The sequence below is a fragment of the Phaenicophaeus curvirostris genome, chromosome 11, assembly GCF_032191515.1.
Source record: "Phaenicophaeus curvirostris isolate KB17595 chromosome 11, BPBGC_Pcur_1.0, whole genome shotgun sequence".
Lineage (NCBI taxonomy): Eukaryota > Metazoa > Chordata > Aves > Cuculiformes > Cuculidae > Phaenicophaeus > Phaenicophaeus curvirostris.
Genome location: NC_091402.1, coordinates 21,007,980 through 21,031,464, shown reverse-complemented (window position 1 = coordinate 21,031,464; position 23,485 = coordinate 21,007,980). Strand labels below are relative to the sequence as shown.

The window sequence follows — 23,485 nt, the reverse complement described above, 5'->3', positions numbered from 1 at the left end:
GCATCATGTCCTCCCATGGGGTTGGGGACAGCCAGGAGAGGGGACAGGGCAGCCCCGACACCACCTCTTCCCACTGCCCCTGGGAGGCACCTGCTGCTGGACGGGGATATTTTGGGAGGCGTGCCTTTCCCGTGTTACCCAATTTAATTAGGCACAGCAGAAGATTCCAAGGGGGAGGACGCACGAGAGATGGAGGTGACATGGTGTAATCATAGAATCATAGAATCAGCAGGTTGGAAAAGACTCATTGGATCATCGAGTCCAACCATTCCCATCAATCACTAAACTGCGTCCCTCAGCACCTCGTCCACCCGTCCCTTAAACACCTCCAGGGATGGAGACTCAACCCCCTCCCTGGGCAACCTCTGCCAGGGACCAATGACCCACTAATGCATCCAGGACAGTCAAATATTGCAATATAGCAGCAAGGGTCCTGCTGACACCTGGCTGAAAGGAGTCACTCGTTCCCGTATCAAAGTCACGAGGACACCTCCAGCTGCCCCGACGTTGGGCTGCGAGTGGCCCCGGACGTGCCAGCCAAGGCATGCGAGCAGGGCATTCCTGTGGGGACAGGGATGGGACAGGGATGGGACAGGGATGGGCGTGTGGGGCTGCCCGAGGGCTGGTCACAGCCCCCAGGGTGGGCAGACCCCTATATCAGCCGGGCTCGCGGGGACAGCCCCAGCAGAGTGTGACCGTGACGTCCCCCAAGCCCTTGCCCAGCCTCTGCAGCCATGGACGACATCTATAAGGCAGCGGTAAGTGCCTCCTTTTGGGGCTGTGGTTGGGGGGAGAGCTTAAAGGGTTTTCAGGGATTTTATAGCTGTGGCAGAGTTTAATTCTGTGGGCATAATTTAGTGTTTGATAGGAATGGTTGGGCTCGATGATCTGGTGGGTCTCTTCCAACCTGGTGATTCTATGATTCTGTGAATTCAACACAGAAATAATTAGTGGGTGGCACCTTTTAGTCAATGTCTTCATCTGGGTCACAGACCTTTCCCACTGTCGTCTCTGGATGTTTTAAACTCCTCTTCCAAGCATGAAGCTCTCAGCTATGATGTTAAATTATTCAATTTTTCTCTTGGTTCTCTGCTTTGAGACGGAGAGATGGCTTGTATGTGAAATTGTAAACCTCAAAATCTCGACTGTATAAGAGGTGGTTGCTGGTTTTAGCCCAGACAAAGCCACGCAGCATTTCCCACAAAATGAAGACTATTTGTATGGGTTAAACCTCACCTTCTTCTTCCTGGTGCTTTCTAATTCCACCAGTGCTGTTTCCCCCTTCCTTAGCTGAGTATTTTTTCTGGCAGATTTGAAGTGTTTGATAGGAATGGTTGGACTCGATGATCCGGTGGGTCTCTTCCAACCTGATTATTCTATGATTCTATGATTCTATGGAAGAAACCCTTGGCTTTTGTAAGTTATTTCCAAACATCCTCCTCTGCTTTGCTGCTCCTGGTATCTGCTCTGCAGAAATCCAGAATGAGAGCTATGTGCTCTCGGGGAACGCGGAGCATCCCGACGGCTATTTTAACTCACACAGCTGCACGCTGCGCTCACCCTGTAAACCCCAACTATTCGGTCTGTGATAAGGACCCTGCATGATTTTGTAACGTAGACAGACAGAAATATGCAAGTAGAATAAGGATGAAAATAGATTCTGGGTTGTGTGGATGGCTACTGGGTCCCTCCCATAACTGGAGGTAAAATAAGAGCTTTTTAGTGTTAGTTTTTTTTTAATATGTAGTTGATCAGGTTTGATTTTAAACAAGGGTACAAAAAATATGCCATATTTTCATTTCAAGGTTTTTAAAGGGAGGAAAGATATTGCTTGATATGTCATCAAAGATAACAACAAAATACACCTGTCCTGACCTTTGGTTGGCCCTGAACCTCGGGCAATGGAATGTCCCCAGGGATCCACGTAGGGAGAAGAGGCTGAAAAGGGGCTGTAAAATAAGGTGCTGAGTCTCAACCAACACCTCAAAAAGGGAGAAAAATGTGACCTGTACAATAAAAGCAAATCCAGGCCACTCTAATTAAGCTTTTGAATTAAATATGTTCTCTGGGACTCCAGGACTGAAAGGGTCCTACAAGAAAGCTGGGGAGGGGCTCTTGATCAGGGAGTGCAGGGATAGGGTGAGGGGGAACGGTTTGAAGCTGAAAGAGGGGGGAATGAGAGGAGATCTTAGGGAGAAATGCTTTCCTGTGAGGGTGGGGAGGCTCTGGCCCAGGTTGCCCAGAGAAGCCCTGGATCTTCCATCCCTGGAGGGGTTCAAGGGCAGGTTGGATGGGGCTTGGAGCCCCTGATCTGCTGGAGGATATTCCTGTCCATGGCAGGGGGCTTGGAACTGGATGGGCTTTAAGGTCCCTTCTGACCCAAACTATTCTATGACTCTCTGGCTCAAGGCACAGATCCTCTCCTTATTGTTCAGGGATCTCATGCTTGTCCTTATGAAGAAAAGCTGCTGTGCTTTGCAAGCCAGCGATGCTCACAGCCAAAAGCTGATGTCCATCAGCTGGGGGAGCCAGGTGAAGCCCCTCAAAGAGAAAGCATTCCTCCCCCACCAGCTCCAGCCTCTCTCCAAACCTCTGTCTCAGAAAGGGGAAAAATCCACAGGTGATGGTCATTCCCTAGCCCGTGGTCTTTAGTGGAGTTGGACCGTGGAGCAATTTAGCTGAGAAAAAGGAACTGCAGCAGTAGAGAACAACCCCAAAGGTTCTACTTCAGATACCAAAAACTTACCCCAAGCATAGAGCTCTTGTCCAGGCAAATGGGCTACATGAAAGACCCGATGGACTTCCGTAAGGATTTGCTGCCAGTTGAAGGTGAGGTCATGCTGGTAAATGTGGGGCTTGAATCCCAGGCACTAGCTGCCAGCACCTTTAGGAGGCAAAACAAGCCTGAGCCAGGCACAGCTGAGACAAACAGGGGGTTTTGTGGATCTGTTCCCCAAGATTTTAACAGTAAGAAAGCGTTTACCTGGAAAAAAAAAATCAAGAAGGTTAGCTTCCCCTGTCTGACTTCAAATGGAAACGTGGGGTGAAGAAGAGAGCTGGGATAATGGTAGATTTAGTGTTTCTGCAGCCACCCCAGGGCTGTGAGCTCACTGTCCATCAAATAATGCAGGAGGAAAAGAGGAATGAAGCCCCCAACGGCACCCGTGTCCAGACAGTGCTATAAACAGCTCAAGAGAGAGCTCTGTAACACCAGTGCCTATAGTTATAATGCATTTCATTTACATCCAGCGTGGCTCCACATCTAACAACTCCAAAAGAGAGTATATTTTATTTGCTGCATGCTGGTGGCATCTATCGGGAGTGTCTTCGTAGCAAATTCCCTACGTGCAGCCAAAGAACCCAGTGGATTTTCATCCTGCCCACTCATGCCTAGATAAGGGTGTGCAAACACCAAGCTATTTTAGGAACATTTTTAGGCTCTGTTAAGTGGTGCCAGGGACAAGTGTCCAGATAAAGGGCTGCAAGGATAAATACCGAAGCCTGGGAACAATGGGGCAGCTCATCTTTATCTCCAGCACCTCTCTCTCTCTCGTCCAGGTTTATAAATACCGAATGAACTAAGAGGGTCAGGTTACTGGGAGGACACTGGATGTTGGCCAGGGAGCATGGTGGCTGCTCTTGCTCTCTCCAAACAACAGCTCTGAGGGATGAGCAGTGGTGCTGGGGCCACAGCAAGCTTGGGTCTCCTCCTGCGATGACAATCCTGCCACCATCCTTAGTGCTTTCTGGCTTGAACGACCTCAGCTCCCGGCACGTGAGGAGCGAGTGGGATAACGCTCCCCGCCTGCTTCCCACAGCCTCTATCCCCGCTAAGAGAAAGCACTTTCTCTGCTTCTCATGGCAAGTGGGAAGGATTTCCACCTGGCTTCCGCAAAACCATCCCTCTTCAGAGCAAAAGCATCAGCCTCACAGTCAGGGTGCCACAACCCTGGGTTGAGGGGTTCTGCCCTGACCAAGACGGCGTGGGCTGCTCCCACGGGGTACTGAGACAGCAGTGAGGGGTCAGGCACCCTCTGCACACGTAGTTCTAGCAGGGATCACATCTGGCTGACTCCGGAGAGGCTGCCCACCAACCTGAGAGGGAAAAATCAGCATTTCAATGGATGTTCCTGGAGGGTTGAGGGACACAGTGGTGGGGTCAGCGAGTTTGGGTAAGCAGAACCCAAAGAGAGACACACCGAAGGGGCACAACGCACAGCTCGTGGATTCCTTCGTGCGCTCCTCATTGGTTATTTTCATTAATTCCCAGTAATTAATAAGCTTCTGCTGATTGTCTGCAGGGAATGAATTAGGGAAATGTTTGGGAGCAATCTGCCAGCCCATTTTAGCTAAATTCCCACGGCTCCACGGGCTGTTTCTTCAGGGAGGAACCCAGAAACAGGCTAAAGGGAATAGCAGCTCCCTTCAGAGACAGAAACCTCTGTCAACAGCACTGACTCAGGTGGAAGTAGAGTAGCTCTCAATGCTCTGGGTAGCACAGGGAGTTTCCTAAATCTAGGGCTGAAAAACGACTAGTGGCGATGGTCTTGTCCCAGCTCTTCCTCCCTGGGGATTCCTCCTGCATGTCCCACCTCTGACCTGCCCTCAGCCCACACAGCCCTCAGTGGCACGGCCAGCCTGCCTCGAAGCCTCCCAGCAACAAGAAATCATCCCCAACTGGTTGACAAATGCTTTTCCCAGTGGGTCTCCCCTGCTTGCGCAAAGGCTGCTTCTGCTGTGTATCAGGCACCGCTGCTCTAGAGAAATGCTGCTAGCTTCAAAGGAGCTGGAAAGAAGTCTTTTAAGGGGAAGGATCTCAGACAACAAAAAGTTGTGGTGTCAAAACCCCACTGGTCATCAATCCTGAGGTCCGCGAGTCATAGAATCATAGAATCACTAGGTTGGAAAAGACCCACCGGATCATTGAGTCCGACCACGAGGGTCACTGTTGAGGCTCGGTTGACGTTTGCAAAGGCAGCTGAACAAATAACATCATCTTTTCACCATCAGTGGTGCTGAAGAAGAAAAATGACTTGGTCTCTGTGTTTTCCTCACAGGTTGAGCAGCTGACAGAAGAGCAAAAAAATGGTAGGTGCTTCTTTAACCTGACACCGCAGCCTAAAGACGAGCTCCCCAGCCCGCAGCCCCTGCAACAACTACACCTCAGAATCATAGAATCACCTGGTTGGAAGAGACCCAACGGATCATCATCGAGTCCAACCATTCCCATCAATCACTAACCCATGTCCCTCAGCACCTCATCCACCCATCCCTTAAACCCCTCCAGGGAAGGGGACTCAACCCCCTCCCTGGGCAGCCTCTGCCAGTGTCCAGTGACCCTTTATGTGAAAAATTTCTTTCTGATACCCAGTCTGAGCCTCCCCTGGTGCAGCTTGAGGCCATTCCCTCTCGTCCTGTCCCCTGTCCCTTGGGAGAAGAGCCCAGCTCCCTCCTCTCCACAACCTCCTCTCAGGTAGTTGGAGAGAGCAATGAGAAAATGTGGTCTTTATGGCATCTGGCCAAAGCAGGGCATACACCAGGGATTCTGAACTCCTGACAGCTCAAGCGAAGCTGTTTCTGTGTGTGTGCCGAGCCCAGGCACTGCTGGGGTGTGTGTGCAGGGGATGCTGTGTGGGGCGAGCCCCGTGCCCCAGGGCTGCTCACCTGCGAGGTGGAGATGTGAGGAAAGACCCCATCATCTCTCCTCCCTTCTCTCCCCAGAGTTCAAGGCTGCCTTTGACATCTTCGTGCTGGGCGCGGAGGACGGCTGCATCAGCACAAAGGAGCTGGGGAAGGTGATGCGGATGCTGGGGCAGAACCCCACCCCTGAGGAGCTGCAGGAGATGATAGATGAGGTGGATGAGGACGGTGAGATGTTTGGGTTCCTTCCACTTTTCCCAAGTCACCAAGGGGCATGGGGCAGGTTGGGAGCGCTCGATGCTGGCAGGATCCGTGCTGGGAACAGCCACAGCCTGGAGGGAGCAACCTGCAGTCCTCTGATTTTGAAGGATGCTAAACACCCACCAAACTTCAGTGTGGTTCCTTTAGGAAATTTCCAGGCAAAGAGAAAGGATAAAAAAATATTATTTCTATAACAATCAGACTGCTTGAACTGAGTTTGGGGGCTACTCCCTGAAATTGCACAGATCTGTTTAAAAAAACCCCCAAATACAGGCTGAATGGGACAAATGCCATTTCAGAAATGCCACAATTACAGGATTCTGTCATTGGGAAAGTCTTTCACTGCTTAAGCGTACACACACACGCACAAATAACTGTCAATATCAGTTAAATAAATTAACCACATAAACCAAAATCCACTGTGTGCAGGTTGGGCAGAAATACCATATTAAGTAAATGGAAAATATACAAGCAGTTAAAAATAAAGCGAAAAAAGGAAACCATCTGTGTCATTGCCAACAGCAGTACTGGTGCAGGAGCACACTGCACAGATACCTGCCTCCTGGAGCTTTTGTTCCCAATATCTAGATGAGATGGGCAGGTGATGAGCAGGAATGATCTAGATGAGCAGGAATTCCCATTCATCGATGCTTTCTGTAGGAGTTTTGGTTCATTTTGACTTTAGGCAAAAGGTAAAAATTCAGAGATGAAGTCAGGCTGTGGCCTCGGTCGCTCATCCCAGCATCCCCAAAGCTGCCTCTTGCTGCAGGGATGTTCTCCTCAGTTTTACTCCTTGGTTACTAAAGAAAAGTGTTACCTCTTGCTTGGTGTTGCCCCTTCGCCCCCCCTTGGATCAACTGATGATGTTCCTTCTGCCTGCAGGCAGCGGCACTGTGGACTTCGATGAGTTCCTCGTTATGATGGTCCGGTGTATGAAAGATGACAGCAAAGGGAAAACCGAAGAGGAGCTCTCGGATCTCTTCAGGATGTTTGATAAGTAAGATCTGCGGCTGCAGCCGCCCAGCTCCCCCTCCCCAGCGTGTCGCTCTGCTCCTGAGCTCTTCTGTCCTCGCACAGAAACGCTGACGGCTACATCGACCTCGAGGAGCTGAAAATCATGCTGCAGGCGACGGGAGAGACCATCACTGAGGACGACATAGAAGAGCTGATGAAAGATGGAGATAAAAACAATGATGGCAGGATTGACTATGACGGTAGGAGTCCTTCTTCTCTGGAGTTTGGTGGCGAGTCCCGCAGTGTCCCCAGGGCAGCTCAGCTCTCGTGGTTTGGTTGCCTTCAGGGAGGGGTAGGAGCTCGTGCAGGCAGTGCCGGGCAACGCAGCTATCCCAGCCAGTGTTTGCACGTGGATGGAAGGTTTCTTACACTCGTGGAATGATATCAAGGCTCTGGGGCTGCCCTAACTCTCCGCACACCGTGAAACCAGCCTGCACTGAAGCAAAAAAACCTGCTTGTCACCAAAGAACCACCCACCCCCTCCTGTCCTCTAAACACCAGCACCAGCTCCGAAGGGCTGTGTCTGTGGATGTGGTGCTGCCAAAACGACCCTCAGACCATTCCGAGCTGAGCTGGTGGCCACGTCGCTCCCTGGGCTCTCACCTCTGGTGTTTCGGTGGCAGCTGAGGTGACACTGGGCTCCTGTGACATTTCCCGTGGGAGTCACAAGGAGCTCTCGCCGTGGCCAGAGGAGCACTAGCCATTCCCCCCCAGCCTCTCGCACATCAGGGGGATGGAAAGGGGAGACGGGGCTGGGAGAAGCTGCCAGGAGCACACTTGGCAGCTGCAAGGGCACGTCAGCCTCACCTCACACCTCGTCTCCAATGTCTTCCCCTTGGCAGAGTTCCTGGAGTTTATGAAGGGAGTTGAATAAATCCGAGGCCAGATCGACAGCTCAAACCTCCTAAACCCCTCTGGCTCTGCTTCTCCTCTCCTCGGCTGAGTCCCCTGGCTACCAGCATGAAGACTGAGCGCTGAGAAGGGTGGCCATCAGGAAAATAAAGAGTGTTCATACCAAATGCCTCAGATGCTCGTTCCTTGGAGATTTAGTGAGAGCTTCATCCTGGTCTTGGACTAATGGGGCCAGACCAAGCACCCACAAGCTGTGTCTGGGCAGGTGACACCACAGCTGGAGCTTTCAGCCTCCAAGGACATATTTTTGCATCAAAACCCAGCCGATGGGGCCACGGGTGCTCAGTTAGGAGCTGTTATGTTGATAGGAATGGTTGGACTCGATGATCCAGTGGGTCTTTTCCAACCTGGTGATTCTATGATCCCCTCACCTCTGCCACGGTGAACGGGCTCAGTAGACAGCACGTGTGCCTGCTGATTTAACTGGAGCATCCACAGCATTTTAGCTGTGAAATGTGAATTAACATCCACTTGCGCCACCACTGAAATCCCCTGGTGAGAGACAGTCCCTCTTCTCCCTGCTCTCCCCAGGCAGTCCTGGAGAGACACCCACCCTTCTCCGCACCACCCTGATGGCCACCCTGCAGCACAGGCAGAAAGGAGACCTCACCTTTCTTTGGAAACATGAATAAAAGCCATTCCTAAGCCTCCCCGGGGTGCCTCCTTCTCATCTAACCCAGCCCAAGGGGACACAGGCACCTCGTGGTCCTCCAGCAGCCCTGAGTGGGAGCCTCGCTCCAATCACCAAAACACCTGCTTTACCCTCAGAAATCACACCCATTTGGGTCACAGAGACCCTGAACGAGGCATGACCCTGCTTTGGGTCTCGGCCACCAGGTTACAGCGGGGCCAGGGAGGTCGAGCCGTGCTGTCCCCAAGGGCTCCGTCTTCTCTCATCCCAAGGAAGCGCGGCATTCCTGCGGCATTAGCAGCTCTCCCTGCGCATAGCTGCCTCCTCCCATCGAATTACAGCCCCAGCACGGCTCACGCATTGCAGGCGTGTTGCTAAAATCAAACATTTACTCAAGCAAAATAAACATTGGCAGGGCAAGGCACAAAACCGCACCGGTGCGAGCCCCGGCGATGATGCCCGCAGCACTGGGCCAGCGTTGCCACCACGTCAGTGCCCCCGTGCCCATCATCCTTCTGCCCTTCCTCCCTAAACTGGGCTTTTATTCTCCCCTTCCATGGAAATAACGCCCTGAGCAGCTGTTTGATGCGGTGACACACACACATTCACCTACAGCAGCACTGAAATATTGGAATTCACACCAAACGGGCTTGTGGGATGTTTGGAAGGACACGGCTGGGTCTGTCTTCTGGATAACGAGCACCACAGGTTTTGCTCAACCATCCTGGGCTTGTAGCATCAGAGAAATGACAAAATTACCCCATCAGCCAGAGCAGCTGATTTTCCTTAAAACTCATAATATTTTGGGAACACTCCTAATGCAAACACAGAACCACAGAATGGGTTGGGTTGGAAGGGACCTTAATGATCACCCAGCTCCAACCCCCTGCCATGGGCAGGGACACCTCCAACTGGATCAGGTTGCTCAAGGTCCCATCCAACCTGGCCTTGAACACCTCCAGGGATGGGGCAGTGACTCTTCAGCAGCTTCAAGGGGAGTGAAGGGGTTAATCCCAAGCCTGGAAACCTCTGCAGGGATGCACATAACTGGGTTTCAGCCAGAAGTCAAGGTGATAGTAGCTCTGCCTACAACCACAGCCACCAAACCAAGGGCAACCCCCACACTGCATCTCAGTAGGCATCAGACAGCCCCGTTATCTTCCTCTGCCCCAACCAGATCCCAGCACCCAACAAGAATATCTCTATGATACCACTGCCTACTGATACGCTTTGGCTCACTGAAGAGTAAAGAGAAGAAATAAGGAACTTTCCCAGCTTAATCCCCTCTGCTCAGCCAACCTGGCGGCTTGTGGGAAATCCTGGATTCTTGCTGTGGCTGCAAAGAGTCACCCAACCACGTAGAATCATAGAATCACCACTCCCCCTCTCAGAATCATAAAGGTTGGAAAAGATCTCTACCATCATCCAGTCCAACCATCATTTCTAAGAGCAGAACAGGGAAGGTGGTGGCTGGAATGAAAGAGAATTGAGGTCTTGTAGCAACTGAATCACGTCCCTAGGAGAGCAGAAACACTGGGGACAGTTTAGGCTCTTTTAGCTCTTAAGACAGAGGTGCCAGGAGGTCAGTGAGCTCCATGAAGTCAGAAAATCCGCTGCAAGATTAATTTGTCTTAACACTTGAGCGTCCTCCAAGACTAAGACAGCAAATGCTGCGGGGTGAGGCACTGGGGGTGGATTTCGCTGCTGGCTAAAACACAGGAACAACTGCATTAGGAATGTAACATGACACAACAGGCCAGCGAGTGGGTTCGATGGCTGAAACCCCAGTAACCAGCCCAGGGTCAGCCTGGTTGAAGCCTCCACAGTGGGGCCATGCCTGAAGATGTGCTAATCGTGAATGAAAACCACCCAGAGGAGTCCACGTATCTACGCAACTCAAAAAAACCTGGTTTTCCCTGCATGCACAGTGAAGCTTTGGTGCCAGCAGTCTAAGGAGTGTGACACTTCCACAAGCACTGTGTCACTGGAATAGCCATTCTTTCTAATGCAGCCAAAAGCCATTTACTGCTGCCTAAACCAGTGCCCAGATCTGTGTTCTCTTGACCCCTAAGCTGGAAGGAGAGATGTTCTGGCTGGTGACAGCAGCCCGTGCCACCAGGTGCAGCCACAGCCTCAAGCCATTTGCTCTCCTTGCTTTCACTGGCCAATTTAATCCCTGCCCTGGTTTGTAGCTTTTCCAGCATATGTGAGGCTGCTCTTCAGCCCCAAGCAAAACTTTGCTGTGGGAGCTAAGTGACTGCAGGAAGATCTGAGGACATTTTGTACTCAGCCCCCTAATACCACCTCTGCAGCTCACCCCGAGTTTGCATTTGCCACCAGGGCAGCAGCAGCGTAACAGGAGCTAAGACAAGTCAAAGAAATAACATTACACCATACCAAAGCCCCTATCGTGTAGGAACACCTGCAACAGCCTTTAAACTCACCTTGTGTTCATTGCTTTTTGCTTTAACACACTACTGGAAGGCAGTAGAGGAGGACAGAGCAACACACATCCATCCCTACTTCTCATTCTCATTGTGAACATCAGCGTTCCCAGTAAAAACTCTGCCCCATCAGAGCATTTCCCAGTGCTTTGATTTCTTCTCCTAGTTCTGTGCTCTTGGCCTTCAGTGGGATTGCTCACCTTTGCCAAATGAGCTGATTTAGTATTCCACCTCCCACAGGGTAAGGCTGCTCCAAGCCCCATCCAACCTGGCCTTGAACCCCTCCAGGGATGGGGCAGCCACCACTGCTCTGGGCAACCTGTTCCAAGGCTTCCTCGCCCACATAGGAAAACATTTCTTCCTAAAATCTCATCCAAATCTCCCCTCTTTCAGCTGAAAACTGTTCCCCGCCCATCCTATCCCTGCACTCCCTGATCAAGAGTCCCTCCCCAGCTTTCCTGGAGCCCCTTTCAGCACTGGAAGCTGCTCTAAGGTCTCCCCAGAGCCTTCTCTTCTCCAGGCTGAACAACCCCAACTGGAATGTATAACCTGATGTGCAGCAGTAGATAAGCAGATGCTTCCAAGCTCATTGGCTTCCTGCAGGATACCAAGGACTTAATAACAAGAGTTTTGAAGTTTTCAGTTGCCAAAGATGACAGCGCTCAGCACAACGGGAACAGTTTCAAGCGGGCCACAGCTGCCAGTTCCATCTCTTGGGAACTGTATATGTAATCCTCCCAAACAGGATCTTCAGCCTCACTTGACCAACAGAATTCAAGACACTGGGCTTAAATGATTTTACAGGGCTTGTGAAAGAGGATGAAGACTCATCATGAGCCACCTCTGCTTTCACTTCGGGGCTGGGGCAACATGTACCACAAGGAGAGAAGTCATGGACTGAGCTGTCATGGGGTTAGAAAATGCAACCGGCGATCAAGTGACGTCCAGGCAGCGTCCTGTGGGACTGCCCTGTGTGCAGGGAGAGGACAACAACAAACCTGACACCGAGCTGCTGGGGAAGCTCACAAAATTCCTGTCTCCCGCTACACAATGATGCCGGGATTAAGGTTACGTTCCTCCGTGCTGCATTTTGTCACGCAGCCGCTATTTTGGTCAGAAAGTCAGCAAGGCCTTATTTGGGAAGCTGTCCCACTGAAGGGCAGCGTGAAGGGCAGCGAGAAGAAAAGGCTGCTCCTGAGGGCAGGCCTGGAGCCCCAGGAAGCCCAAACCTTCCTCTCTGCTTCTTGTTCACATGCCAAGATCCTTTTCTCAGCCTCACCTCTCAGCCTGTGTCTCTCTTCCCTCAAACTGCATCCAACGGGTGAGCCCTCACCACACAAGCGCTCTGGGAAGACACCAAGGTGGTTTAGAGATGAAATCTCCTTTCTTGGATAGAAAAGTCTTAGCGTTAGAGATTTCAAATGCAGAACTTGAAACAAGTTGGAGATGGGTGGACACACAGGCAAAGGTGCAGGGACAAAGTCTTCCATTCAGAGGCTTTTTCCTTCAGTCTTCTTTTCACACCACACATCTGCACCAGACTGACCTTCATTTACTCAGCTGGATCAGCCACCTTACCTCCTCCAACACCACCAGCAACCCAAGGGGTCATCTCATAGAATCCCTAGGTTGGCAAAGATCTTTGAAATCATCAAGTCCAACCATACCTGTCCACTACTAAACCACATCTCCCCACGCTGGGGCTCTCTGCCAGACCAGCGAGGGCTGCAGGGGATGCTGGGCAGCTCTGGGCCACTGGCCAAGGCTGGAATTCTCAGATACCACTGAGGGATTTAAGCACCATGGATCTGTCTCTGGGTGACCCATTACTTCGAAAAAACAAACAAAACTCTCCAGGGAGGATCACCACCAGCAGGAACCTCTTGATTGTTGTCCTCTTCACTTTCCTGACCACCCAGCTTTGTCTCAACTGTTGAGTAGATTGTAGCTGCTGGTACAAACCCAGCGACTCCATGATCTCATGAGCACAGCAGCCCTGACTGGCACACAGCTCCTGCACAGCAATTAGGTTCTCTTGGCTGAAGAACATCAACTTCCACAGAAATCCAGAAGGTGCAAACACCAGGAATCAGACAGCGGGGGCTGCAGACTTCCCTCAGGCTTTAAAAGCCCTCCACTCTCAAATTTGAAATTAGTAAACCTCTTTATATTGCTTGGCTTGGGGCTGGGTGGTATTTTTAATCAGTCAAAAACAATTAAAAAGGAATTGAGGAGAAGACTTGAGAATTCAAGCCATAAAGAACTGAAATATTCATCTCGTTTCAAAATAATATTGCATTTTGGTAACTGTCAAAAATATTTAAACAATCAGTTCCATGAATTGGATGTATCAGATGAAATGTTTTTTATCCAGGAGGTGCTTTGCTGCTCTAGTGCCCAATCTGAAGCCACTTTCAGGCTTCCAGCCCTTTCATCCATTCATGGATTTACTCCTCCAGGTGGACAAATGCTGGAATTGCAATTTCAGAAAAAGTTTGTGGCATTTTATACAGTCAAGAAAAAGCACCTCAATGCTGGCTGTGGAACCTGGAGGGCAGAGCACCAGGAACTATCATAAAACATGCGGTACATGAGAATTCTGAAAATGTGCACCAATATAAAAACCAATAGTACCTACTCAAGAGCCCACGCGACGCTGGTAGCAATCTATATGAAAAGAAGCAACTTGCCTAAACTCTAGAGCTTCACTCAATAACCACTTTGCAACTTGAAAGCAGACTTTGAACTACTAAATGCTCACAACTAGTACCAACAATTACAGTAAAATACCACTGAGGAGGGAGCAGCTGTTTAACTCCCCATGTGAGGCTGACAATATTAACACAGAACCTTTCCACGGCTCCAGCTGGCACCTAAAATACAACTCAAACAAGATTTTCAGAGGGTTCTCCTCAAATTCAGGACGTGAAGACTTTGTTACGTCCAATTTTATTTTTACAAAAATGCTGTAATGCGCATGGCCAATAGGAAAACTGGTTCTTTGTCTTAAACCACGTCAGTCCTTTTTCTGCTGAGCGGCAGCCTGCTTGGCATTGTTGGCCTGCATCTTCTTCAGCCCCTTCTTGTTGTGTTTCTTTGCAAACCTCATGTTCCTCAGAAACTTGGGGTCAACCTATAAGGAAAAAATAAGCCACGTTGTAGAAGGGATGTGTGTAAAACCATACATGTCTCCAGAATAATTGTTTCAATTATCCGTTGGCTATGATAATTCAGATTTTGTTGCTGAAATATTGCATCAACAAAATTATTTTAGCCACCTGTAACCATCCCTTAATCAGCTATTTTCCTAATTTCCTACAAAGAACCCCAAACTTAGAAAAATAAGTCAGTCAAAATTATAAAAATACTGGATTGTTTTCACGGTTAAGCCTCAATAGCTCAACAATCCGGGAATATTAATAGAAATACTCACCCCTTTGAGAGATTCGTATCTGTGGCGTCTGGGTTTCTTGATGCCATTTCTGTGCCATTTACGGGCTACGTGAAAGACCAGAAAACAATATAAATTACCATTTCTACTATGATTAAATAGTTACATTACCCTTCCTGTAAGTCCAACTGATGCTAACAAAATGACACGGCACGGAACATTTTCTAATCCTTCCTATCCAAACTAAAAACAAATCAAGAAAGTACCACTATTTGCATCCCTCCGCACTGCATCAGTTTCTACTCCACAGAATAATCCTTACTATTAATAATCATAGAAAGGTTTGAGTTGGAAGGGACCTGAAAAGCCCATCCAGTTCCACCCCCTATACCTCTTTCAGCTGAAGACTGTTCACCCCCCAATCCTATCCCTGCGTTCCCTGACCAAGGGCCCCTCCCCAGCTTTCCTGGAGCCCCTTTCAGTACTGGGAGCTGCTCTAAGGTCTCCCCAGAGCCTTCTCTTCTCCAGGCTGAACAGCCCAAATTCTCTCAGCCGGTTCTCATATGGGAGATGCTCCAGCTCTCAGACCATCTTCGTGGTCTCCTCCGATCTAACAGATCTGGGTCCTTCTCGTGCTGAGAACTCCAGAACCGAATGTACGGTTCTAGGTAGAGTAGAGGAGGAGAACCCTTCCCTTGCCCTGGTGGTCCCACTGCTTTGGATGCAGTCCAGGACACTGCTGGCTTTCCGGCCTGCAGGCACACGTTGTACCAGGACAGAGCTGCCACACCAGCCAGCCCACAGCACCCGGTGACAGCCCCTCTGCCACTGTAAGGGATCCCCCCTCCCCAGCTTACACTGGTTGTGCGTAGTGTGGTTCTTGGACTTGGCCATGGCTGCACCTGTGGGAAAAAAGAATCAGATGGTGGTCAGCACAGCCTGGCTCCCCCAAAGCGTCTGCGGGGTTCCCCTGCCACGGGATCAGCCTCTGGCCCTCCAGCAGCCCTGGGTGCCGCCTCGCCTGCTCCCAGCCAGACCCACAGCACGGATGGTGGTGGATCATGACGATTACGGCTTGAGTTAGAACACACCTTAAAGCCCAACCATTTCCACCCCCTGCCACGGACAGGGACACCTCCCACTGGACCAGGTTGCTCCAAGCCCCATCCAAGCTGGCCGTGAACACCTCCAGGGAGCCATGAGTTCTCTGGGCAACCTCGGCCAGGGACTCCTCATTCTCATCGTGAACAATTTCTTCCTAATGTCTAATGTAAATCTACCCCCTTCCAATTTAAAGCTATTTCCCCTCATCCTGTCACTCCAGGCCCTTGGAAAAAGCCCCTCCCCAGCTTTCCTGGAGCCCCTTTCCATACTGGAAGCTGCTCTAAGGTCTCCTCAGAGCCTTCTCTTCTCCAGGCTGAGCACCCCCAGCTCTCTCAGCCTGTCCTCACGGCAGAGGTGCTGCAACCTCGGATCACGCCCGTGGCCTCCTCGGGACCCGTTCCAACAGCTCCATCTCTCCCTTGGGCACGGATGGAGCCGGATCCCGCGGACAGAGCCGCACTCACCGCTTCCGCTGCCGCTGGGCCGGAAAAGAAGGCCGCGCCGCGGGGGCTGCTGGGAAATGGGGCCGGCGCACCGGAACTCCGCGCCGCTCCGGAGGTTCCGCTTCAGGGGTTCCGCTTCGGGGTTTCCACGCTCTCCTTCCCGTCCCGCCGCCCCCTGGGCCGCCCCCGGAGCCGCTGTGTCCGCGGGGAGGGACCCGCCGCCCCGGGAACCCGGCCCTTAGCGGCACGATGCCCGCTAACGCTGCGCCCCCCCCGGAAACACCGTCCCCTTTCACCACGCTCCCCCCCAACCCCAACACCGTCCCAGCAACATGGTTCCCCAGTCAACACGGTCCCACCCCAAAATCAGCCCCCGCTCAACGCGGTCCCCCACGCCCAATACGTTCCCCTCTACAACACGGCGCCCCCCGCCATGGTTCCATCTCAACACGGTCCTCCCCAAAGGCAGGGTCCCCAGACACTTTTTCAGGGCCTGATGGCTTGCAGAGCCATGAGCTGCTGAGCCTGGGGGTCAGATACCTGCAGACAGGTTCATCCTGTTGAAAAAAGGGGGGAAAAGAAGATATCCTTGGGAGACAGGTGGAAATGAAAAGGAAATGGAAATGAAAACAGGCAGGAAAAGAAAGCGAATACAATTTAATTTAGGCATTTCTCTTATTTCCAGCAAGACCTAAATTGCAAAATGTAGTTGACTTCATTTCCCGTTCAGGGCAGCTGTTATTAACAAAGAGTGTAAAAAGAGGTGAAAATAGTGATATCCTTTTGCAGCTGGAATACAGGGTTCTCCACAAAATCCTCCTTGATACACAAACTTCTGGCTTTTTAAGCTGTTTTTTTTTTGGTTGGTTTGGTTTGGTTTTTTTTTCCCCAAATCCTTTCCACTGTAGGGAGCTGCGATCTTAAAATATTCAGGCATCACTGTAGCCAGCTGAACACAACCAGCAGCAGAGAGGGAGGCTAAAACCTGATAACCCAGAGAACTGAGCTCAGTGGGAGATAAAACTGAATCCCAGAAGCATGTTCACTTCCACCGCATTGCAGAAGGCAGGAAGAAATGCGCTGCCAGGTCCCCTTATCTTGACTACTAGATTATGAAAACTCTTGCTCTTTTTCACACATTTCTGAGTTTCTTGAATCCTGTGTTCAGTTCTGGGCCCCTCACCACAAGAAGGATGTTGAGGCTCTGGAGCGAGTCCAGAGAAGAGCAACGAAGCTGGTGAGGGGGCTGGAGAACAAGTCTTATGAGGAGCAGCTGAGAGAGCTGGGGGGGTTTAGCCTGGAGAAGAGGAGGCTGAGGGGAGACCTCATTGCTCTCTCCAACTACCTGAGAGGAGGTTGTGGAGAGGAGGGAGCTGGGCTCTTCTCCCAAGGGACAGGGGACAGGACAAGAGGGAATGGCCTCAAGCTCCGCCAGGGGAGGGTCAGGCTGAACATCCAGAAGAAATTTTTCACGGAAAGGGTCATTGGTCCCTGGCAGAGGCTGCCCAGGGAGGGGGTTGAGTCCCCTTCCCTGGAGGGGTTTAAGGGACGGGTGGATGAGGTGCTGAGGGACATGGGTTAGTGATTGATGGGGATGGTTGGACTCGATGATCCGTTGGGTCTCTTCCAACCTGGTGATTCTCTGATTCTATGACAAATGGCCAATACGCATCCAGAGAAGCCACCTGGAGAAGCAGGGACACCAGGGCATGGAGGCACTAGAGGGAGCTTGAGCATAACAGATCTCACTCTGGGCTCAAAGTAGGAGCACTGGTCCCAGTCTGGGAGAAGCCACATCTCCAGCAAATAACAGCGAGACACACAGCAGTTTCCCCCTGGCATCCTACCTGGCTGTGGCTTTTTTTTTTTTGCCCTGGCATCTGTTACAATTTTCTTAAAGACGTGAAGAAATATTGTTCTGCTTATACAATAACAGAGGCTTACATCGTCCGCTGGGAGCACTCCAGTTAGCACCAGTTAGGAGAGCTGGGGCACTGGAAGAGCCTGCAGAGCTGCAATCTTTTATTTTCCCCAGCAATATTTTCATTGCGTTGCCTTTGGACAAGGAACAGGGACACTGGCTCAACATCTGGTGTGTCTGGAGGTGGTTGAGTCCCCTTCCCTGGAGGGGTTTAAGGGACGGGTGGGTGAGGTGCTGAGGGGCATGGGTTAGTATTTGCTAGTAATGGTTGGACTCGATGATCCGATGGGTCTTTTCCAACCTGGTGATTCTATGATTCTATGAACCCCCCTGCAATCACAGGGCCAAGGAGCCCCGCAAAGAGCCAGAGTGGTGTCTCTGGGTTAGCTGCAGATGAGCCTCAGTGCTACGATGGGGCAGGAATTGGGGGAAAAAAATGCTTTGCGCTGGTGTTTAGCTACAGTGGTGAGATGGATGTGTTTGTTGCAAGTGCATCTGCAAAGCGTATCTTCTTTGTCAGTGCTTGTGCTGGACCAAAAGTTGCTTTCAACGGGGGTAATCAAGCTTAGCCCAGCAGAAACAAGAGGAGCAAGCAGAAAAGAGGGGTGAGCAGGGACCATGAATAAAATCTCCATCGCTCCTAGCTGCCCTTGGAGGCTTTAGTTCCCCAACAGAAACCATCTCTCTGATCAGCCCGGTCCTTCTGCGCATCCTCCGTGAGCACGTTCCTGTAAGCAGTTTCCCACCACGAAGGCAGGAGGAAAAATCAGGCAGCAGCCTGCAACGCAGCCCTGACCTTTCTCTCCAGGCCTGCCACCTCCTCCCACTCTCCCCAGAGCTGGCACTACTAACAACTGGTTTCCTCTCGTTATTTTTCCACCTCCGCTCCTTCCTCCAGAGGAGAGGCCATGCTGGTGGCCCACGTACCAGTGACTCACAGGCTGGGACCCACAAGGAGCCAGCTAAGCCTGGCCAAACTTAGTAACATCTCATTTTCCGTTGCTTACATCCTGGATGCTTCTCCTGGCTGGGCTCATCGCTATAGATGTCCTCCAGCTACCTGCAGGGCTGGGGAGGGCCAGCTTGATTGTGTTTCCTTTAAGTTTTGGCAATGCAGGAGGTGGGCTGAGGTGCAGCAGTCCTTGATACCGATAAATTCCTTCTTGGTGAGTGTTAATCCAGCTTGATGATGGCTGAAAACCACAAGACATTACGGACATCAAAGAGGGCTTTTCAGCCTTGGGAAACATGTATATAAAGATATATATGCATGGTAGTTGCATTTTTCTGGAGGCATTTGAATGATTTGAGGGGAGCTTAGGGTTTTAAAACCCGATTCCCCTCTGAGCTGATCAGCCTGGTCCATCTGGCTGGATGTCTCCAAATCAACAAACGATGACTGCAGTCACGACACTGAGCCTGGGGCACCTGCAAGGTGGGGCAGGATGGTCTGCAAAGGTGGAGGTGCCGCCGTGGCTGGAAACGGGGAATGGAAAATAGCTGAATGATGGCCAAGCCTACCTGGGCTGGCAGCAGGTGAGCAGGCAGAGCATGGGGACACAGCTCCAGGCAGCTGCAAGTCCACTGAGCAGGATCTTGCGGCTCCGTGCAGCGGATAACGCCAGGAAGGGAGCAGCCCTGTGTGCTTAGCCCACGCTTATTGCTTTCATAGGATCTTTTTGCCCCAATAATGAAAAAGGAAGTGCCTGTCGCTTCCCAAGGCTGGGGAGAAGGTGTACAGCCGATGTGACACCTGCTCAGCTCGCACTTCCCGAGAGCCCGGCTGTTCGGAAGGAGTGAGCAGATCTGCAGGCACAGCGTGTGCGGAGCAGCTGATCGCTGCGGGGAGGAGGCACACAGAGGCGGCTGGGAGAAACAGAGAAGGCTGACCTAAATAGATGCTGAGCTAATTTATTCATTTCTCTGCTTTATTATTTAACTCGACTTCGAAACAGCTCAGGACTTCTGGTTCCTCTCAGCTCTGCTGCTGACGTTGGGATGGGGTTATTTTTGACCTGATTTTTGCATCTGTTGTGCTGAAAAGTGCAGCACAGCCTTGCTCAGCACCCCACTCTTCCCATCAGGCCAGCCAGGCACACTATGGGAGAGCTCCAATACGGTTTCTTTCTAGCCAGGAGCACAGAAAGGACTTATTTTAAGTTATCCTCAACTTTTGTTTCTCCTCCTGCCCAGAAAGGTGTTCAGATTTTGGCTCGCTTTATGTGTTGTTAATAGGGAGGTTTATCTCCAATTTAGCTGGCTGGTGAGAGGATTGGTGAGTTTGTACAGCACGAGGCAGCCTTCAGCCGCCACCGACATCTCCCACAGGGAAAGCTGCCAAATGCAGCCCCAGGCTCTGCCTCACAGGGGCTTTCAAGGATAAACCTAGAGCCTGTCTCACTTGCAGCCAGCCGCTTCTCTCCTCAAATCCTAGCAATCCCCTGAAACACTGTCCGGGAGGGAGGAATTTATTATGAGAAGGACACGGAGCTCCAGCTGTTCATAGAGTTGTTGGGGCTGCGGTTCGCTCCACGGGCTGCATGTGTCCTCTGCGAGCCCATGGCACATTTTAGTGCTGCTGAGGTTTAAAAGCCAAAAACTGGGGGAAAGAATCGGTGCCTGTGCAGGTTGTGTGAACCTGTGCACCATTTCTGCGCAGGCAAAAGGGGCTGTGGACAGAGCTGCTCCCGTGTGAAGTAGCTGCTACCAGGATTCAAACCATACAGCACCCAGCTTGCACTGTGCAGGGCCCTTTAATTTTGTTTTCCGTTACACTTGGTGTATAAATTTAGGCCAACGTTGTATCCAACTATCCAGCACCTCTGTTATGATTTTTAAGATGGATTATGCATCGACCCACTTGATTCCTTAAAGATTTCTAAGCAGTAAAACAAGCCCTGATGCTATTTAGCTCAGCAGCAAAGGCATTTCAGCTCACACCGCCTTCACTTTGCTGGAGGGTTTTCTGATGTTGCTGGGGGTGGGATGGTGCAAATTAGCAGATATGAAGCAGTTAACAAGGCTGTGAGTTAAAGTCTTCCAAACCGGTTGGTTTGAGGCACCACAGGGAAGCAGCCAGGCATGGGATTGTGAAGATGGGTGCTGCCTCACCTGGTCCAGCCAGCCCCTTCTCCTGCCTCACCTGGAGTCCTGCCTTCCCTTCTTGAGTCCTCAGAGCAGGAAAGACGTGGAGCTGTTGGAATAAGTCCAGAGGAGGACACAAAGATGATCCGAGGGCTGGAGCACCTTCTCTGAGACCAGGCTGAGAGAGTTGTGGTTCTTCATCCTGGAGAACAGAAGGCTGTGGGAAGAACTTAGAGCAGCTTCCAGTACTGAAAGGGGCTCCAGGAAAGCTGGGGAGGGGCTCTTGATCAGGGAGTGCAGGGATAAGATGTCAGGGAATGTTTCTGAGCTGAAAGAGGGGAGATGGAGAAGAGATCTTGGGGAGAAATGTTTTCCTGTGGGGCTTGGAGCAACTGGAACCAGTGGGAGGTGTCCCTGCCCATGGCAGGGTTGGAACTGGATGATCTTTAAGGTCTCTTCCAACCCAAACCATTCTATGATTCTGTGATACAGGGTTTAGAATGTTGGTTTGACCCTTATGAGGCCAAAAAGAGAATGAACGTGTAAAGGACCAAGGCAGCCAAAGTGATTTCAAGCTTCACTTTCCCTCCCTATATCCTGGACCAGGGTTCAGTGGATAATACCCTGATTTTCCTAATGAGGGCAGAGAAGCAATGTGACACACCAGACTCTCCAGGAGGGGCAGGATTCGATGCCTGTGCTTAATTGCACTGGGCTGATTAAGAAGGAGTTAAGGATGACTGAGTGTCATCTTGGGATTTCAGATGTGTTACGTGGGTGCAACTTGTGCCCATGGGGCTGCCACAGAGAGTCCTTTAAAGAACCGGCTGTGGGGTTTGGAGTGGGCAGCAGGCTGGTGCGCAGCCTCGAGCCGAGGGATCCGGTTTGGCTGCCAGCTCGCCTTTATCTGTGCAGAGAAGATTATTGGGAAGCCGTGTTGACAAATGCTGTGGCTAAAAAGGAAAATGAACTTCCACACAAAGATGGTTTGTTTGTACAAAGCGGAGAGGGAATAAAGAAGCTGCCAAAAAGGTTGACATTAAACCCACTGCTTACCTGCTTATCATCTGATACCATGACTGAAACCTTTCATTTGCAGCAACGTAATCCAAGACGTTCTTTCTGCAAAGGGAGAAAGTAGGTTATTGCTCAAGCGGAGCTGTGGAGGGGGAAGGAGATAAGCAGGGCCTGATCCTGCCAGGGTGCTGTGCACCCTGCACTCCCTCCGAGCAAGGCTGAAACCCTGGCTGGCAGCCTGATTTGGGGGCTTTGGAAGGAGCCTGCATGCAAACCCTTCCCAAATTTTTAGGAGAGGGCTGTCTGTGCTGCCAGAGGCAGGGCAGCCCACAGGGCACAGCACCCCCCAACCCTGCACCTGCACCCAGGGACCTGGAGGCAAGAGGCATAAAGCCAGTAATCCTTAGCACTGGTGCGTGTAGCACATCTCATCTTCAAAGTGCTTTGCTGATGGGAGTGAACTAATGACCCACCTAAAAGACGGCAGCACATCCTGAGCCCTGAACTGATGAGATGCAGCAGTCACCAAGGTATTTTTAGGCAGCAGTAGAAGCCAGCAAACCTCCTCCTGGAGGCTGGAAACCCATCACTGATGCATGGGGGCTGCTTTGTGTGGGGCCATGTCGATTGAGGGCTCTCAAATCCACCATCCAAGGCAGGTCTGGCTCCCTGGAAAAGCTGGGCAGGGAGGGATGGTCTCTGCCACAGTTGAGGACAGAGACAGGACTGAAGAGTTTCTTAAAACAGCTCTTCCTCCTTCCATTAAATATTTAAGAGAGGAGCACCAGGGAAAACCATGTGCTTTTATTAAGGCAGGATCCACAGCACTGGATTTTAGCTTCCATTGCTCCACCTCGCTATGGTGCTCCCCACAGCATCCACAGCATCACATCCTCATCCTGACAGCTCAGAGGGTCTAGCTGAACATTGCCCTCCTGCAGATCCCCTGGTGTGAGAAGGCAGACTGGGGCACGTGTGTGCTCTCTGAGGCTCTCCTTGGGTGGCAGACCTGCTGAATGAAATCATATTGACCGGGAAACCAAGAGCTCATCAGGACTGATGGAAATGCAGCAGTGCCCGGGCACCAGGTGTGGTGGGACAAGAGCAGAGCATGTCGCAGACCTGGCCCTGAATGCTGAGGGTCACCCCTACCAGCTGCTTCTTCTCCCCACCATCACCTTTCCTGCTCTGCTTCATTTTGGGGTGGCAGAGGGAGGGTGTTGGTGAGACTCTGTGCTTTGCAGTTGCTGTAGCAACTGTGGTGTCTCTGGTGGCAGGAGCACACGTTTCCTGCAGCCAGGCAGAGTGTGAGCTGGTTACTTACAAGCAGATTATTTTTTTTTCCTTATCTAGAATAAAGCCTCCTCTACCTCCCCAGCAGCAGCCACAGCCCAGGAGGTGCTGCTGCATCAGCAGCAGAGGCGCAGGGCAGCCCACACACCAACCCGGGGGGATGCTGCTGCATCTCCTGCTCCTGGGAGATCTTCTGCACATGAGCCAAAGCCTCAGCACCTCCTCCAGAACCTCCGCTGCTCCCCCCTCGGCTCCTTGGCAAGGACAACCTGCCTTTCCCTAATCTAGTCACAGGCAGGGTGGGTTGCTGCAGCCATCCAGGCTCCTCCC

The 23,485-nt window shown here is 51.4% G+C and overlaps 1 protein-coding gene and 1 long non-coding RNA gene across 2 annotated transcripts in view; one reads left to right on the top strand and one right to left on the bottom strand.

The window, feature by feature from the left end:
• The first annotated feature begins 630 nt into the window (after window positions 1-630).
• Window positions 631-7,934, top strand: TNNC1 (troponin C1, slow skeletal and cardiac type). The gene is made up of 6 exons (XM_069865886.1): window positions 631-758; window positions 5,058-5,088; window positions 5,722-5,868; window positions 6,784-6,898; window positions 6,979-7,115; window positions 7,758-7,934. The coding sequence occupies exons 1-6, from the start codon at window positions 735-737 to the stop codon at window positions 7,787-7,789; spliced, it is 486 nt and encodes a 161-aa protein (XP_069721987.1). The 5' UTR covers window positions 631-734; the 3' UTR covers window positions 7,790-7,934.
• A 9,587-nt stretch (window positions 7,935-17,521) lies between these two features.
• LOC138725210 (uncharacterized) overlaps window positions 17,522-23,485 on the bottom strand; it is a 42,717-nt gene continuing 36,753 nt past the window's right edge. Inside the window, exon 9 of the long non-coding RNA XR_011338197.1 lies at window positions 17,522-21,967. This is a non-coding gene — a long non-coding RNA (uncharacterized lncRNA). The remainder of the gene's footprint in view (window positions 21,968-23,485) is intronic.

Bases quoted from the DNA above. Each gene is read 5' to 3' on its own strand.
- TNNC1 (XM_069865886.1), top strand. From the start codon at position 735: ATGGACGACATCTATAAGGCAGCG. The intron at 759-5,057 runs GTAAGTGCCTCC...TTTTCCTCACAG, and splicing joins ACGACATCTATAAGGCAGCG to GTTGAGCAGCTGACAGAAGA. The intron at 5,869-6,783 runs GTGAGATGTTTG...TTCTGCCTGCAG, and splicing joins AGATGAGGTGGATGAGGACG to GCAGCGGCACTGTGGACTTC.